Genomic DNA, 19,847 nt, shown 5'->3' on the forward strand with positions numbered 1-19,847 from the left:
GAAATGATTTATTTTTGTTACCTAGACCACTTAGTTATTTTAAAATGCATTATAAGTATTGCAGGTCACTTATATTTTATACCAATTCATATGGTGGGGTGTATCACACCCCAGAGTGTCAGATTAAGTTGACTTATAGAAGTTAGTCATTCTAGTGTTAATTGGACATATTTAATTTTATTTAAATAAGAAAAACTATGTTATTATGTGCCTGTTTCAGAAAATTATCAAGGAGTATTGCCTGAAGAAAATAAAAATAAATCAAAACGCTTACTATAATTTAAAAAAAAAAATATTAATAAATAGCACCAAATTTGAAGAATAACAAATATGTATATTTTCAATGTCTGAAGCCTGAACTGGGGAAATATTGACTGATTAGTCAATTCCCTCAATTCGAGGGACTCAAGACTTCATAATGAAATATTTCCTTAAGTTACAATCATTTATTATATATTTATAAAAGGTGTTGATAACCAAATTAGACCTTTAAATTATGTAAATAAGTGTAACACAGTTTTTATGAGTTATTTTTCATTTAATATCTTTGCTGCAGATCTGAAAGCAGATCGTAAGAAGATGAAGTCTGAAAAATACGACCTCCTTAACCAGATGAAGCAGCTTTATGCGACTTTAGATGACAAGGAAAAGGAGTTGAGGGACTTCATTCGGACCTTTGAACAGGTATTCAAGCAGGTACTAGAGCTATTGGTACTAACAGCACAGAGTTTCCTCAAACATTGCACTAACTGTTCTGTTTATTTACGTTTTTCATATTATTTAATTGTTATTATTAATTTATTTTATTTTCTGTTTGTTTTTCACTTATAAATGTTGTATTGTTTGTGCAAGGAGTTTTGCTTGCCGCTTCCACAGCAACTATTATGTGGATAACACTCAGCAAAGTATTGGTAAAATGTCTTTGATAAACAATTTATTGAAAAAATAAAATAAAATAGTTTGACATTGACCGAAATCATAGTCATTGAATCTAAAATCTTTTTTAATGATTTAATTTTATCTTCAAACATTCGTACAAATAAACAGAAGCCAAAACATCTCATAGGTGGTTGATGTTCTGAGAGGAAGGTTAAAACCACCTAGTGTGAAATGGATTTTCCACTGCCACCTTTATTTTATCGATATACCCAATTTTCACTTATAAATATTTTATGTTATTATGAATTTATGGTTAATTATTGATTAGCAATCTGCTCATAAAATTATTTGAAGAGCTAAGCATCTGGTTCCTCTGTTGACTTAGTGAGTGGGTGATCTAAGTACCTCTTTCTAGTGAATCTTGATCCCCACCATCCATTTTCTTGTATCAGAAAAAAGTATTTAGTCAGGTTGTTTCCTTTGAAGTTCTATCAACAAATACAACCACTATAACTTATCTTGGAGAGTATGTAACCACTAGATCCCTCAAAAAAGTTATTTTTTTTAAAAAAAAAGGATAACCAAATATCAGAATTATTTTCTTAAATGCTAATATTTGTTTCCAAAATGATGTTCATAGTACCTAAACATATTCATTAAATATGCTTCTTGAATTCAATGTTATTTATGTAATAATATAACTTAATAATAATATAAATTTAAAAACATTTTTAGTCATAATTATTATTTTTTTTGGTTATTGGTATTTTTCATCTAACCCAAACATTTCTGAAGCTGGTGTGTCTGAATTAATTTTTAGTTATATCAAGACACTTTTTTTTATTGATTTATCAAATCTAGGAGGCGGGACTATTAGGTTAGTTCTAATTAGTTTTTTTCCTTCATAAATGTTTGATTTTGTGTAACTTTTTTATCTACCACCCTTCTTCTACAGTTAACTTAAATGGATAACTAATCTTGAGCTCTGGAAACAAAATACTACGTACAATTTATAAAAATAATTTAACTTCATCAATAAAGAAGAAACATAACATTATTCAATTATCTATCTATATCTTGTGTCATCTATTCAGAGACACACCTTATAGAGGATGCAGTGTTTGATTGTTTACAGGGAAGCTAGCAGTTTTGCTACATCCTCATTTATCTGTTGAATATCATTTTAATCACTAAATGATTAATTTTTACTCTATCCTTTAAGATTCCAGTTCTTTCTATTACCTCAATTTTTAATTCTGTCCATTTTTCGCTTCTCCAAAAATTTGTACATAATCATAGCTAAAAATGATTTGATTTTGATGGCTTTAGGTTTTTTGCTGAAGAAATCACAGAAGGGGTTGAAAAGCCAGTAACTTAAAATCAATAAATTACCTTGTGTAAACTTAAGACTAGAGGTTAAGAAACATTGTTGTGTTTCTAAGACAAAAGATGGCAGCACTCCTGAACTGTTCTTAGAGAAAACGTAATACAGTTTCTAATCTAAAATATGCATTTTTTTCATTATAACATTTTTGAAATTCATATTCTTTGTTTGAAAAGTTTTATTGAGTGATGATGCTAAAAAAAAATTAATCCAACCTATTTTTTGAGTTTTTAAATTCATCCATTGATTCAATTGAGAACAGAAATTTTAAATATCCCAGTAATAGTACAAGAGCCGAGAAGAAAAAAAGGCAATTATCTCACCCCAATTTTCGATTACTTTAAATCATTAAATTGATGAGTCTGCCTAGTATAGGTAGGGGAATAAAAAATGGCAGCTGTTTCAAAACTTTTAAAAAACATTAATTTTTCATTCGGAACTCTATATCTTAAAAACAACAAACAATGATAGAAAATCTAAAAGAACATTATTTAAAGAATAGTAAATTTGCTGAAATATCAGTCTTAATAGAGCTATTTACGTCCAATAGTTCTCGAGATATAGCTTTTTAAAAAGCAACATTTCATAAAAAATGTACTTAAAGGTCAGTAGTTCGTTAATTTGTTTTGAGAAATTTATGTCTCAGGAACTATATGGTGTACAGATGTCTATTAGCACTCAAATTAAAGCTAGTTTAATGGACTATAAAGTAGTTCATGACCTTTACCTTCGTAGGAATAGTAGTTTTCATGATATCTGACTAAATAAACTCACAAAATGTTTATTTCTAGTTGTTTATATAATTTGATTTTTAAAAAATCTCTCGACCCATAAGACGCACATATGTTTGCCAGCACTCAAAATAAAGGAAATTTAACTTTCTATAAAGTAGTTTATTACACTTATCTTCATAGGGGTAGTAGTTTTTATGATATTCACATATGAATATAAATTTGGCAAATGAAAATTTGTCCAAATAACTAAACATCAATTTATTTTAGCAAATATCATAAAAACTATTACTCCTACAAAAATAAACATCATAAACTGCTTTATAGACCATTAAAATAGCTTTAATTTGAATGCTAATAGACATCTGTACGTCAAATGTTTTTTGAGATATAGATTATTTCAAAATAAATTCACTAACTACTGATCTTTCAGTACATTTTTATGTAATGTTGCTTTTTTAGAAGCTATATCTCAGGAACTATAGAACGTAAATAGCTTTATTATAGCTTAAATTTTAGAAAATTTACTGTAATTTAATTGATGTTCACTTAGATTTTCTATCGTTGTTGGTAATTTTTAAGATATCGAGCTACAAATAAAAAATTAATTATTTTTAACGTTTTGAAACAGCCAACATTTTTTATTCCCCTTCCTATACTTGGCAGACTCATCAATTTTGACTAGTAATAATACATAGTTTTAATTAAAGTAATAAAAAATTGGGGTGAAATAACTGCCTTTTTTCTCCTCTTGGGCTCTTGTACAGTAATGCTGTCGCCTTATGAGGGGAAAAAAATCTCAAGCATTTTTAAACCTATTTTTGGCTATTCTTCTTGTCACAATGAAAAAAATTCATGTTCTGGATTAAAAATCACCCTAATTTTTTCCAAAATCCAAGAGGTTAAGAATGCTACTATTGCTTGTCACAGAAACAGATCAGCATATCTACTATACTATCTACTAAAGAAGATACTTCGACCAAGTGAGAGAGTAATACTACAAAAAGCTTACGTAATCTGAACTACTGTATTTATTTAAGTTTACAGAAAAATTTTAAATCCTCCTATAATTAGATTGGGCCAAGAGTTAACACAAATACAATTTTCTCAATTCCATAGTTCAATAGAGGTTAATGTTGGGTTGATGCAACAATAATGTATATTTTTTATATTTATTAAAAATATGTCTGTTCTTCAATCATGTATATTTATCTAAAACAATATCCATCATAATCGATATATTCTTATATATTTCTATACATTCTTATCTTATATATTATTATATATTCGATATATTTTTACTAATGAACAACAAATTTATTTATTGTAGTAGAAAGGAAATTTGGATCTCTGGAAAAATTTCTCTGTACTTCAGAAATGCATTTTCAATATAATCCTGATTTTAGAAAATTTTTTTTCATAAAAAGTCCTGTCGGTTAGGTTAGGCCAATAAGGTTCAATTAATAAAAGAATTAAAATGTTTTTATTTTTATTATTTCCTAGGAAGTTATTAATACTTATGTATTAAAATGGTGAGATGATATTAATTAATCAATTAATATTCCTTTGAATAATACTTAACACTATTTAACTTTAAAACATTTCGGGACGTTTTCTCCATAATTCTTGTAATTGTATCATTTAATTTTAAGCATTGATCAATATAATTTTTATAAACAATTTAAATGTTTACCTTATAGTCAATTTTGTCCTTATGATGAGAGATAGTTGACTGTGGAAAACTATATGAAGAGAAGATTGTTGGGGGGTGCGGTCAAAATATAACACAGATAAGTTGAAATAACTTATTTAACAGTGTCAACATTTTGGCCAGGATTTCCAGCCTTTATCAGGTCTAAGAACAAAGAACAAGGTAACAACCAATGAATACAAAAAATAAAATATAAACAGAATGACACAAATTAAATAGTTGTACAGAATGAAATTAATAAAATTAAAGTGATGAAAGAAGTGGAAAATAAAATGAATATATAGGTAATTGAATAAGTAAGGAAATAAAATAAAAATTTGAAGTTATATAATGCAAAGAACTATGAATATTTTTGTTTATTAATCAATTAAAAATTAAAATTATGGAAAGAAAAAATAAAATTGAGAGGAATAAAATATATGTAACCATAATATTAGATAAAGAAACAAAATATGAAGTTGAGTTAGACAAAAGAAGTGAATAGAAAACATAACAATAGTAATATATAGTAAACATAACTAATAACATGAGTAAGGAAAATTAAGAAAAGAATTGATATGGAGGGGAGTGGTAAAAGAAAGATCGGAAAAAAAGAGAATAAAATATAAATTGTACCTGTTCGATGCAAATCTGGCAGCCAAGAGAGCTCCGTGCCACGAAAGGCCAGACTCAGAATTAAAAAATACTTTACGAAGATGACGAGGTATTTTGGCGGAAACATTACAAGTGAGTATAAAATAAAAAGTAAAAATATTTAAAAGAGGAAAGCATGTAAGAGAGTCATGACAAATCGTTTTAGAAAATGTTAAAAAAATTATTACTTTCTATAAATAATTTATTAAATACAATTATTTACTTTTTGTCATTCTGTTTTTATTTTATTTTTTGTATTCATAGGTTGCTATCTTGTTTTTTGTTCTTAGACCTGATGAAGATGGGGAAAACTCCCCATAATAGGGGTATTCATGATCTTTAGTTTAACATGTTAAAGCGTGTTAAATGGAAAAACTTATGTTAAATGGAGAAATATTTCCTTCTTTCGCCATGTTAAAACGATATAACATGTAGCATGGTTGAGAGTCTGTTACTAGGTCTGCTAAATGGAGAATGACGTCACAAACCAGACCAGCTGAGCTTGTTTTATTTGTTGTCATGTTAGGTTACTAACTCGTAGTTTGTATTTAGTTTTGTTTTTTTCTTTTGTCTTGTGTTTTGGACTTTTTAAAAAATACAATCAGTAGCCAAACTTTTACTCTTCTACTTTCCACTTATTTTAGGCATGTTGTAATAAATTAAAGTAAACAATAACATGAAGTTTTAGCAGGAAAGGTTACTAAACAAGTTGCTAGTAAATCCGCTAGGAGCTCTTATGTATTTAACATGACTTTAAATAGGGCTGCTCACAATCCTGTACTTATAATATTTAACATGGTAAAACATTTTACATTTAACACAATATCATGAATACCCCTAATGTTGTGAAGTGAAATAAACTGTGTTAAATAATATTCTAAAAGTTTTTTTCACTTCCTCATCTTAATACATAAAATATTTTTGGAAGATCGTTGATTGACCACGTGTAATAAAAAGAAAGAAAATAGATAACATGAAATAAAAGTAAACTAAAGGGTGGCTAACTATTTGTTCATAAAATATAAAATAAAATAAAAAATATTTTTACTTTTTACTATTTTCTGAGAAGTTGTTAATTATTTATGTATCATGATGGTGAGAGAGCGCGGGTAGCCCCGGAGGAAGGCACATGGCTACTAACTCCAAGGACCCGAGTTCGAATCCAGCTGGGCAGGAAATTGTTTTCTGTTACACTGTAGTCGTAAGACAACTCCTGTGGGTTCTGGAGCCCTCCAGTTGAAAACAAGTTCCATTATAATTGCTATTGACACTTTGAAAAAAAAGATTGAATTTTCACAACGTTGGACAGAAAAGCTTATAATAGGCTACGCTTTTGGACCTCATTTAACTTGAAAGGCAGCCACTTGGAGAACTTTTCTTTTGCCGATAGCCTCCAGGCCGAGTTCACACCAAGTTCTTCTGGCATTTCTCAGGTGGTTTTAGTTAGCTCTGCTTCCACTATTAATTTCAGTTTTTCAACTACATAGTGGTATCCATGACCTTCCTTATCTTTCAATTTAAAATTTCCTCATTGAAACTTCTGAAACTAATGCTGTCTTGTTCATTAATTAATGGTCTCCTGACTGCACACTTCATCGATATTACAGGCTGTTTTCGGAGTACTTTAACTTTATAAAACTCTAACATTTTCTTTTCAAGGGCTCTAGACGGACTGAACAAAAAAATCTGAATTTGAATCCTTGGATTACACAGAGTGTTTCAGGGTTAAGTGTTTATACTGAAAATATAAATTAAGGACCTCAAAATAAGAAAAAATTTCCTTTGGAAGTGTAGGCTTTGTTAGGAGATATTCGCGTCTAAAGATTTGCTTTGATATGAATTATTTAGGTTAAATTAATACGTGTTCAAACTATTTCATTAATGAAATGTGAACATTAACATTCATATTAAATGTTGTTTAAAGTGATTCAAGGTAATCAAGACTGGCTCAACATCTCTCTTACACATAAGCAGAGGCCGAACAGCAATGGATATGTGTTATTGTTCCGTAAGTTTCAATAAACCTTCTTCATAAAGAATTAAGTACATTGACTGAGCTTGCATAAATGTTTTGTTTAATGTCGCATACCAAAAATTTCAGTGGTTGGAGCGTAACAATAACACATATCCAGTGCCGTTCTGCCACAGCTACTGTAGAAAAAGGAGCAATTAGCAAAGTAGTTGTAACATATATTAATTTATTTATTGTAACATAAATAAGTCATAACAAGTGGTTAGACGTGATTATCTCCTAAACAAAGCGTTAACGGACATACCTCCAGAGAAATTTTTTTGAGGTTCTTCATTCATATTTTCAGTTTGGACATTTAACCCTGAAACACCCTGTTTATATTAATATAAATTCATAAAAAATATATGTTGAATTAATATTAAGGATTTGTTTTTTCACCACAATTGGTTTTAAAACGCAGCAAAGATAGAACATTCCACCAATATTTTTGCATTAACCCTATGTTATAGTTTATCTAAGATGAGTTTGCCTGTAGTTAAAGAGAGAGGAGAGATCACAGTGGCAACCGTTACCCTGTCAACACCCTACTCTTTTCTCCGCTAGGTCTATTCCTACAACCACTCCTAACTATCTGTACTATAGAACTGTACGAAGTATGCATAATATATGTTTTCCCTCCCAAGCCCTGTACCACGCATGCTTCATACAGTGGATAATCAGATTCTGGATAGTCAGAAGTGGTTGTTGAAACAGACCTACTGAGTTGACTAGACTACCTTTCCTCAACCTTCTTCTGCAACTTTACAAATAAAAATTCCTTGTATCAGTTTTTTTCAAAACTATTTCATATTAATATCACAAGATCATGAGTTTATCATGTCAAGTAAACTATGTAGAGGGAAAACTATCCACAGTAAAACCAAAAACCTGATTATGAACAAATTTTTATAAACAGAGGCTGAGACTGGTCCAATCCTTGTTATGAAAAACCATTAATTACTGCATTCAGCCCATAGCTCAGTGGTTAAGACACAGTCTCATCAATTTGATGTCTATTGGCGGTGCCGGTTCAAATCTGGCCTAGGACGTTGACTTTTTTCATTGAGTGGCGGTCCCACAAAATGAAGAACTTTGACCCCCAACCATGGTTAGGCAGTATAGCACTCCAATGGGAGTCTTGGCCAGAAAAAAAAAAATTACTGCATTTATCATAAGTTAATCCCATTCAAGAACCAAATATTATGCATTTAAAAACATTAAAATTAACAAAATTGTTGCACTAACTGTTTCACAACAAATTTAAACAAAAAAAAAAAAAAAAAAGAGGCAGTTTTTTTCTGAACACAATTAATATCAAATCTCAAAAATGACTTTTTGAAAGTTACTGTATTCTTAAATAACGAGTCAGAACAGATTTGTCAATAAATTCATCTAAAAAGGAAAACAAGAATCAATAAGAAACTGTCTTAGTCAAAGATGACCTAAAGAAACGAGTAACCTCCCCTATTTGTAACTTAGAGGTCCGAGAATAGGAGGGAAAAGCGTTCCAAGTATCCCAAACTGGTTGGGGATTGCCAAGTTCTGGACTGCCTCTTGGTCCTGGTTGGAGGGGAGAAGGAGCTAGGGTGGGGTACACAAGTTCCCTTCCCCAACAGGCAAAATCATCTTAGATACACTATACCTCTTCTTTAGAGCAGATTCTATCGCTTATGTTTAGAAGGGCTATGCACCGAATTTATCTATTTGGATTGATATGGCAGTCTGAAAACTGGCTTCCCAATTTGACTTATTAAGTTTTATAAGTTGTACAATATTAGCTAAAACACAAGCCCCTATAATTAACAATTATTTACTATGAAGTTACCTTACAAAAGTTGGACATTCGTCATTTGTCAGAAAAATGGTTTCAATTAAAACACATTTTTTTTTTGTAAATGCTGAAAGTTACCCTAGTAATTATTATTCAATCGTTAATATGATAGAACGCAGTTTCAGGAATTTGATTTTTCTGGCTAGCTCCAGAAGACAATTTTCAGGGAGCTACCAGTTTTGATGTGTAATTAATTTCTACAAATATGGCTTTAATTGCTGCATTAAGTTGTATTTTGAGCAGTGATTAAAAAGGAATTGACAACAAATAGGTCATGGAACTTGGTTTATCTTTGAAAAGTTAACTGTTTATATGAAATAAATAGCATCCATTCAGTGTTCAGCTGCCTTTTTCATTCTCTCGAAAGAACTGAAGGTTCAACTAAAACAGAAATGAAAGGACTTATGTATTTAAAAATAAATCCTTTATTGACTAGAAAGTATAATTAATAAATAAAAAGGAATATTGGTTTATGGGTGATTCATTATTTACTATCAGTACATTTTGGGCAGTTGCTATATCTAAACTTAGCGTGCGCTCTAGCGGATGCGAGAGAGTGAAGAGAGCCTGTCTGCAGAGAGGGCCGAAAGGGAACGAGAGCGGTGGAGCCTCCTGAGGCATGCACGGGACGAAGCAGAGAGGAGCCTCAGCCTCGCGGCACAGCTGGACCAGAAGCAACGAGAGCTCTTAGATGTGAGTATCGAAGCATCAATCCATCTTAGATCAGAGGTTCCCAAACTCATGCTAAACCGTGGTTCACTATAATAAAATTTAACTGTTCGCGATCCAACTTTATAGAAGACTACAATAATAGAAGAAAGATAGTTAGAAATATAATAATAAATTCCTTTTCAACTGAATAATAATAATATATTATAATAAATGTCAACGATGCTACTCACCAAAATCGGCTGATGTGCAGTTGATACCGGTTGATTGTTGTCGATGTATTGATTATATGTGGGTGTACTTCAATAGTGTCATTATATTGAATGGTTTGTTTTATCACTCCTTATTCGTATATTTCCCTTCCAAGAATAAATGGGATTAGTGTGCTCCTGGCCTCCGGCCAACTCCTGGAGTCCAGGATTCTGCTACAGTCCTCATGCTCCAACTATCCAATTGATTTTAGTTTCAATATACTAAACTACAACATTGATGACCTCAGGGTTCTTTGCCAAAATAAACCAACCTAGAATAAGAAAACTATGATATTCAGTGTATGCCTGTTTCAAAAAATTGTCAAGGAGAAAATTATCACTTTGATAGTGACCTTATATAGACTACTATTGGAAGTTAATCGTCCGCTTTACCCCATCACGGTTTGAGAAAGAAAATGTAGCTCTTTTCATTCGCCTAATCAAGAATACCTCCTCCCCTTTATTGTTTAATGTTATGAGATTAAATTAACTGATATTAATCCTTGTATACTTCAAAACACCTATTTCTTTATTATTTTAAGGCTGAAATTTCAGTTCCGACACCATATGGGACTTCGTAGTTTTTTCCACTAAAGTCTTCAATTGTACTTATTTTATTTTTATCATCTGGATTGCAGGGGCCCCCCTTTGCTTTTAAAACCAATTAAAAACACAATTTTTTTTTGTTGATATTTTTTTAAAATTTAAATAAGCATTATATAATGTATAAAATGTAATATTTAGCTAAATAAAGTTTAAAGACCTGTTTTTTAACCATGTCAACTATTGTCATCACCCATGTTTGTTTTGCTTTTTTTAGCTGAATTACTGAATGAGAATTCTAGAAAGTTATTGTATATCACCACATTTTCTTTAAAACATTTAGGCAATGTGAAATAATCCAAACAATGCAAAAAAAAAAGTTAAAAATAAAAGAATGCATAAGTAAACTTATATTCTTCAAAAAATAAATTTGAGTAAATTTGATGGTGATAAAAAATTTGAAGGAGTGTAAAAAATCCTTGAAGGCGGCTGAACCCGGAATGATCTGGTGTAGTTAATGTAGCTGGTGGAAGTTAGGACAATACTAAACACGGTTCAGAATGAACCATAGTGAAAGGGAATTGCTAAAGCTTTCCTCACCACTCCGGACACAAGCTAGAAAAGGGACCTCTCTAAACAATTGCTTATCGTTATATGTACTCCCAAGCCACCATGGCTTTTCAATAATGTGTCATCAACCACGGCCAAAGTTATAGCAAGAACTTTAAGGTTGACAACATCTCATACCAAATAATCTATTATAACTCCTTAGTACATACAACAGTTGCAGAACAAAAAAAAACAACATAATTTTAAGTTTCCTAATTAAATAATCTAAATATTTGTAAATTCTATTATGGTTTATGCATTAAAAGATAAACAAATATATCATTATCATAACAGACAGGCGAAGAATAAGCTCTCGCAAAATTATTTTGTAAGTAATACCAAAAATCAGAATAAGATTAATCATCATGATCAGAGACAGTAATCCTAAGATTCATTCTTAATAACAAATAAATATAATGATTATCTATGGTCAGTTACAACTAAGCAATATTTGGAAATTATTTTTAAAAATAATTAAATCTGAAAAGTCAATAATTTTACTGTAATTAAAGTTTAATTTAAAGGTCTTAAGTGTTTATTAGTCATGAGGTTAAAAAAGAAATGCTAATCCATTTCATACTTCATTTCTTTGTTTCAAGAGCGCAACGTTTTGGACAGTTTGCACTTTTAAAAGTTCAATTCTCTCAAAGAACATTTCACTATGTACTATATTAAAAGATGAAAACAATTCCAAATAAATTAGTTGAAATAATATAATGTCAAACACTTTAGAAATAAATAATAAAAAATAATATTTTTATCACTCATGTTGAGCCTGGTTATGATATTCAGTTGGCAAATTAAGTGAAAAATTCAATTAACCTGAAAACATGGAAATGTCTCTATTGAAATAGAGTCATTTTGTCATTCGGAACATGGAAACTGAAAAAAAAAAAAATCACTATGTTGAGAGGTTTGTTAATTAAAATGTTTTACCTTCTACAAGGTGTCACTTTAAATAATTTAATAAAAAATATTATTGGAAGATATTATTGACCAGGATAATAATTCCTATATAAAAGGAAGATACCGGGTGCAGTAAAAAAAACAAAAAACAATCTTAATTAGTAATTAAACTGTTAATTGTGAGCCAACATTCTTCATTAGGACTAAAAAGATACAAAAAACTAAAATAATATAACTAATTATGTCAAAATAATATACTTTTCTCCCTGTTTTTAAACAAATATTTGTTTTATGTGATAAAGAGAGTTTGTTTCAATCTCCGAATGAGTAGACGTGTAAAGTAATTGTATATTATTGTAAAAAATATATTATTATTCTACTTTACAAATATAATATATAATATATAAGCTCCCAACTGCTTTTTTGGGAACCTCTGTCTCAGAGTAATTTAATATTAGTATTGCATGGCAGAAACGTATTTAGAATTATTAATATGACATCCTCCTTTTTTTTTTTTTTTTTCTTTTTTTTTATAAACTTCTGTCATAACATCTACACATTTAAATTCTCTGGGTTTTTTTTTTCAGAGATAGATCTACTAAAAATATTTATTTAAAAAAAATATTTTCCAGAAAATAAAACATTGTAGTTTTAATTAATTTTCGATTATTAGAGTCATCAAAAATATGGAATATTGTTTGTTTATATTACACTTTATACCTTTAAATTCTCTGGGTTTTTTTTCCCGAGATAGACCTACTAAAAATATTTTTCAGTAAATAAAACATTGTAGTTATATTTTATTTTCGATTATTAGAGTCATCAAAAATATGGAATATTGTTTGTTTATATTACACTCTATCTAATAGTAATAATACTTATTATAGAAAAGAACTTGCTTTTGATTTTTAATAGTCCCTCTTCTGCGATTTCTTTTTTCTGTGTATTGTTTTCATTGGATGATGACCCATCTCTGTGTTTATTGCTTTGTTTTTGTGTTGTATTGTCAGTTTCATTGATGTTTGGTGTGATCGTAGGGAATAGATTTAGTTAGATTGTTATTTTTATGAATTTTTCTTTTTATTTAAACTTTGGTCAAGTTCAAAGATTATACGATTATGATAAGTTGACTATGAATAATATATGAGGTGCAGTTAGTGAAGAACAAAAATAAGTCAAAATTTATTTATTAGTGCCAATTTTCAGCCAAAATTCCGGGCCTACATTAGGACTAAGAACATAAAACTAGATTACAACCATCGTGAATCAAAGGAAATACAGAATAACTCGAAAGGTACATAAGTAGAATTCAAGAAAATGTATAGTGTAATATTAAGAACATTGAAACTGTAATAGAATATAGTAATATTAAAATTATGAATGAAAGAAAAAAAATAAATATATGAAAATTGACTAATTAAATACATGCACAAATTAAAAATTAAAGCATAAAAATACTTGAAAAAACTTAGATAGGGTTAATTAAATATGTAATAGTACAAGAGCCCAAGAGGAGAAAAAAGTCAGTTATTTCACCCCAAATTTTGATTACTTTAATGAAAAATATGTATAATTACTAGTCAAAATTGATGAGTCTGCCAAGTATACGTCGGGGGAATAATAAATGGCAGCTTTTTAAAAACGTTAAAAATAATTAATTTTTCATTTGGAGCTCTATATCTTTAAAACTACCAACAGCAATAGAAAATCTAAGAGAACATCATTTAAAATAGTGTAAATTTGCTAAACTGTAAGCCCTAATAGAGCTATTTACGTTCAATAGTTCTCAAGATATAACTTTTTAAAAAGCAATATTTCATAAAAATGTTGTACAGAACATACTGAAAGATCAGTAGTTAGTAAATTTATTTTGAAAAATCCATATCTCAAAAATCATTTGACGTACAGATATCTGTTAGCACTTAAATTAAAGCTAGTTTAATGAGCTATGAAGTAGTTTAATAAGTTTATTGTCATAGGAGTAGTAGTTTTCATGATATCTGCTAAAACAAATTGATTTATAGTTGTTTGGACAAATTTTCATTTGCCAAATTTATATTCATGTACGAATATCATAAAAACTACTACACCTACAAAGATAAGTGTCATAAACTACTTTATATTAAATTAAATTTCCTTTATTTTGAGTGCTGGTAGACATATGTGGGTTTTATGAATCTAGAGATATATTTTTTCAAAAATCAAAAGTTTTATACGAACAACTAGAAATTAACAGTTTCTGAATTTATTTTGTCAAATATCATAAAAATTACTACTCCTACAAATATAAATGTTATAAACTACTTTATAGTAAAATTAACTAGCTTTCATTTTAGTACTGACAGACATCTGTACATCCTATGGTTTCTGAAATAAAGTTTTTCAAAACTCAAACTTTTTGTCCGAACAATTACAAATCAATGTATTTTAGCCCATATGTTGAAAAATACTATTCCTACGAAGGTAAAAGTCATAAACTACTTTATAGTATGTTAAACTAGCTTTAATTTGAGTGCTAATAGACATCTATACGTCACATAAGGTTTTGAAATAGCTGCCATTTTTTATCCCCCTTATCTATACTTGGCAGACTCATCAGTTTTGACTAGTAATTATGCATAGTTTTCATTAAAGTAATAAAAAAAATTGGGGTGAAATAACTGCCTTTTTTTCTTCCCGGCTCTTGTACTATATGTAAAATGACAACATTAAGAGAAGAGAAGTAGATATAAAATTATATAAGCTAAGAGTAGTAAGTAATACAAATGGGTGAGGAAAAAAGAATAAAAGAGAGGGAAAAGATGGTAAGAAAAAGAATAGAAGATAGTTAATATAAGAAACATACCGCCTGAAGCCAGGTTCCAAGACTAAGTAAACGAGCACAAAGGGAAAAACATGAATTACAAAAATATGTTTGAGAAATCCTTTTTACCTTTTATTATCTTGTTTTTTTTTCTTAGCCCTGATGAAGGCCTGAAATTGTGGCCAAACATTAGTCCTAATGAATAACTTTTAATTATTTTTGTTCTTCACTGACTTCTTCTTTCAACCATCTTCTTCTCAAAGATTATAATTTCTTTTGTAATACCTCTATGCATTATTACTCTTTGCATCTTTTATTTATTATTCTCAAATTATATTTTTTAAAGGTTAAATTGAAATTTTTTGTTATATTGACAATCATATAATCCGTCCCTTATATTAAATTCTCTTAAATCTTTTCAAATCTAAAATATCTCACTTGCCAAAGTGTGAGATTTATGAAACCTTGTATCTGATTTGTGTTTTGTGACCACACTAGTGTGCCACACTCTGTCCACCCGTCAATGACGGAGGGAGATCTCCTGAAAATGGTTTACCGAGGCGAGAACTTCAGTCCAGAGATCATTATAATGTGAGTAGCCCACCCTTAACTTATACTAAAATTATTCAATGTTGTCTTTTAGTAAGTTGTCATGTTTGTTTTTCTTTTTATTATTTTATTTGTTTATTTATTGTATTTGCTTGCCTAAATGTGTGTTTGTTTTGTTACCAATTTTTTTTTTTTTATTGTGTGTTATCTCCTTCTCGATTTATCATTATCATGAGATCTCCTTTCACCATGAGTAACACAAGGAAGTGAAATTTATCACCACCATTTCTCATGCTTTGCATATAACTTCAAAGCACAAAAGCACGTCAAATACATTATTAATTACTTTATCACCAATAGATATAAATTATCCAAGAAATTTATAATTGAGCATTCAACAGATTTAGACCACACACTGAAATTTCACCAAATCTACTTTAGTATATTTAAATTAAGAGTAACATATTTTTTTTTTTAATTGTGGTTCAACCAAGGTGATTACTACACAATCAAATTAAATTTTGGTTTTTAATGAGGTGTAGATAGTTGACCTATCTTTTGAATAAACAAAAAATTATTTATTCGCGCCGACGTTTTAACGTGATCTTCAGATCTTCATCAGGGCTATAAAACAAAAAGAGATAACAACTATTATTCAGAAAAACATAAAAAGAAAAAGAAATAATAGACTAATAACGAATTTGGAAATATACATAACAATGAGTTGAAAATACAAAATAGTTGATTAATAACCATGGATATAGACAGTTGTAGATTCATAACAATATAAATGTAAAATAACAATATATGAAATATAATATTATATGAGTATAAAAGACATGTATAGGATGAGATATGTAAGTAGTGCCTAAAAAACTGAAAACAACACTTCTTACTTATCTCATCTTATATATATCTTGTTGCCTATATAATATTATAGTTCATCTTACATTGTTATCAATCTACAACTGTCTAATTCCATGGTTAATAATCAACTATTTTATATTTTCAATTCATTGTTCTGTATATTTTCAAATCTGTTATTAGTATATTATTTCTGTTTATTTTTCTTTGAAAGATGGTTGTTATCTCTTTTTCTTTTATAGCACTGATGAAGAACTAAAAATCAGGTCAAATGTTGGCACGAATAAATAATTTTCTGTTTATTTGTGTTTTTTTGCTGACTAAATTTCTGTTTTTATTTAACTAACCAACATTCCAGAAAAACAATGTTGGCCATTATCATGGTTGATATAAAACTCTTTAATTTATCTTTTTAATTAATCACCTCGGCTGATCCGGGTTTAACAAAATATTTAGATTCTACAATTAATTCGATAAGTAGGTGTGCATTAATTAATTATTTTAAAAATATGTTTGCCTATAGCTGATTGTAGATGAATATTAGGAGAAGATGGTTTGGTAGTTAAGGTCAATGGAGAGAACATTAATAAATATAATTTATTTTTTATTGAGTACCAATGTTTCGGCTCAGATTTCAAGCCTTCATCAGGGCCATTAACAACCTGGTACCTGCAGTGGTACTGGGTCGAATCCGGCATGGGAGGGTTTGTCTTTTATTGAGGTCATTTGTAGCCAAGGGAGTTGAGGCTCTGCTTTAGTAACTCATAACTGCAGTGGGGCCAGGTTCAAATCTAGCCAGGAGGTTTATTTATTTACACCCTGCCTCACCATTCAGCCACGCAGGTTGCAGCATATCATACAAGGAATTGTGGTTATGCCACCACTACTAACATAATAATTGATTGATTTATCACTTAATTAAACTGGAAAAATTCACTGAATTCAGGCCTGACTTCATCCAACATTTTCTACAATGGCTTTATTTCCTGGTGGCCTCCGAGGAGGTCATTTTCTTGTCAGATTAACCCTTTTACTACCAAATATGAAAACATCAAAAAACAAAGCAAAAAAAATACCTTGAAATGAGGCCTTAGGGGTGGAAAATACGAGTTTTTGAATTTTTAGGGCAAATAGGTCGAAAAATGAGTTTGTATCCCTGTGGTATGTGAAAGCTATCCGATTTCCCACAGGTTACTTTACCCTACAGACAATTCAACTGACTGCTATTTTCCAACTATATACAACGGATTTGTAGTAGGAGTAGTTTTCTGATGTTTCAAGCTGAGGAAAATCTCGTTTGGTTCGAACAAAGAGCTCTGTTTTCCTCTGTAGCTTAGCTTAGCCCTCTGTGCCTCATAGGCAGTCCAGGCGATGACAACATGCTTGGCTGTCTTGGGTACTCCACAACTGGGTCTTGAAGTGTCAATTTTCTGGTCATGTTCATGGAGCTTGGTGGGGAACCCCCCTGTGAGATCCAGTAGTCCTTAAGGACCCATTTCGCTTTCATTTGTCACTTGATGGTGGGAAAGTATTTCCGCTGAGTAGGTCCTTTCAGGGTTATCACCCACCACTGGTTTCATTCATAGATTGTTTCCTCTCGGATAATCTTTTTCCAATTTTGGGATCCTCATACGGATATTTGCTGTCACCTCTCTTCATTTTTAATAATATGTTATCTTCTCGCAGGAAGAGGTTAAGAGGAACCTCTCCAGCTAAGAATTGCACCTCTTCATGAGACACAGATCTGGACACCCAAGTGACTCGCAGCAAAGTTAATTGTTGAAACATCCCCAACCTGTTTTTCTATCGGTGTGAGAGGTTCAAGGACTTGCCAGGAAATGCAATCTCAAGATACCTAATATCAACTTTAAAGGACATAGTTTCTGGGTATCTGATGCCCCAAAAGATGCCCCCAACTTGACTAAGTCCATCCAAGGATAGGGCCTCTATGTTCCAAGTAGTCTAAATGAGGGCAAAAATAGAATAAAATAATTACTAAACTATGATAAGTTTAAAGGTTTTTTTTTAAGATATTTATTTTTATATTTCTTCTAAAAATACTTTATATAAACTAAAATAAATACTAACATTAATTAAATTTCAAGTTCTACTAAACAGACAATTAAACAAGTAACAAACATTGGTACTCAATAAAAAATAAGTTTTACTAATTAGTGTTCTCACCATTTACTGTACCCCCTTTCTTCCCAGCCATTTCTCCTTATTTTAAAAACAAATGTTTTAATTTTTAAACAATTATTTAATTTTTTTTTTTTAACTTGTTAGATATTTTTAGCAATTATTATTTCATTTATATTTATTTATTAAAATATTTTAATTTGATTGTCTACTATAAATTTTATCATCATTTGATCATAAATTCATTTTCAAAACAATTGAACACTTTCAGCTTCGGTATTTAGGCATGTTACTATTTTCATAGACTTTAATCACCAAGTCACTTCATTACTTTTAAATTACAAATAAATCAGTTATGACATAAGAGTTACAAGTTATATGTTTGATTTGTATCAGTCTGCTTCTGTTGTAGTACTCTTTTAGGAATAATAGGAAAAGTATCATAATAATTGTATTTGAATATGATCTTATAGAAAATTTATATTTCATTTCTCATTTCATAGTATTCCTCAAACACACATGCATATTGAATTCTCTTGTATGTTGTAATCTTTATTGTATTTTTTTTAAGTTGATTAATTAAAAGTTCTTTTCTTATTTTGTAATAAATGTATTGATATTTTGTGATAGGCAAGGCGCCAACTTAGCTCTGGAGGCTGTCTCTCTGATCAAGAGAGCATTGGTGCAGGATGGAGAGGTGTCAATGGTGGACCAGGGGATAGAACTTCAGGAAGTGTAGACTCTGGATTGCGGGGATCTTCAGACAGGCAGTCCACAACCAATCTCTCTGATTCAACTACTGATGGTCAGTTTTTTTATCACTTTTTAGTCTGTAGTTAATATACAACCTATCATAACTAATCACCATTTTTTTTTTCAATGCAAATTTTTATGAATTTTTCAAAGCATTTTTCATATATTTTAAAAATCAGAAAACAAATGTAACCTGAACAAGTTTACCTCCAAAGTTGATATGGTAAGAATTTTATTTACAATTTGTAAAAAGACCCTTTGTACTCTATAAAACATATGGCAGTGTTGCCATAAAAGTATTGTTTTTTCTGAAGGAGATGGTGGGAGCGGGGAGGGGTGTAACCAAAAGGAGCAAAAACTAGTTAGAAACAATTTATTTGCCAATGTTTTGCCCCATTTTGCAGGGTTTCATCAGGGCTACAAAAGATACAAAACAACTAAAGATGTGTTGACAATGTAAGATAATAAGTTAATACTAAAGTAAACTAAGGTAGGGTTAAAATGATGTAAACATAAGTGAAAAATTATTTAAAAATGAACAAAGAGAAATAAAAATAAGATATATATATATTGTAATATAT

General features: G+C 29.9%; 1 protein-coding gene across 1 annotated transcript in view; it reads left to right on the plus strand.

The window, feature by feature from the left end:
* Positions 1–556: 556 nt before the first annotated feature.
* LOC106685182 (kazrin) overlaps positions 557–19,847 on the plus strand; it is a gene marked incomplete at its 5' end in the record, with an annotated part of 86,232 nt that continues 66,941 nt past the window's right edge. Inside the window, 4 exon segments of the mRNA XM_014427737.1 lie at positions 557–696; positions 9,724–9,873; positions 15,460–15,552; positions 19,144–19,318. Coding sequence (XP_014283223.1) covers positions 557–696; positions 9,724–9,873; positions 15,460–15,552; positions 19,144–19,318 — 558 coding nt within the window.

Source organism: Halyomorpha halys, unplaced genomic scaffold (assembly GCF_000696795.3).
Source record: "Halyomorpha halys isolate HHAL.00 unplaced genomic scaffold, Hhal_1.1 Scaffold668.1, whole genome shotgun sequence".
In the NCBI taxonomy this organism is placed as follows: Eukaryota; Metazoa; Arthropoda; class Insecta; order Hemiptera; family Pentatomidae; genus Halyomorpha; species Halyomorpha halys.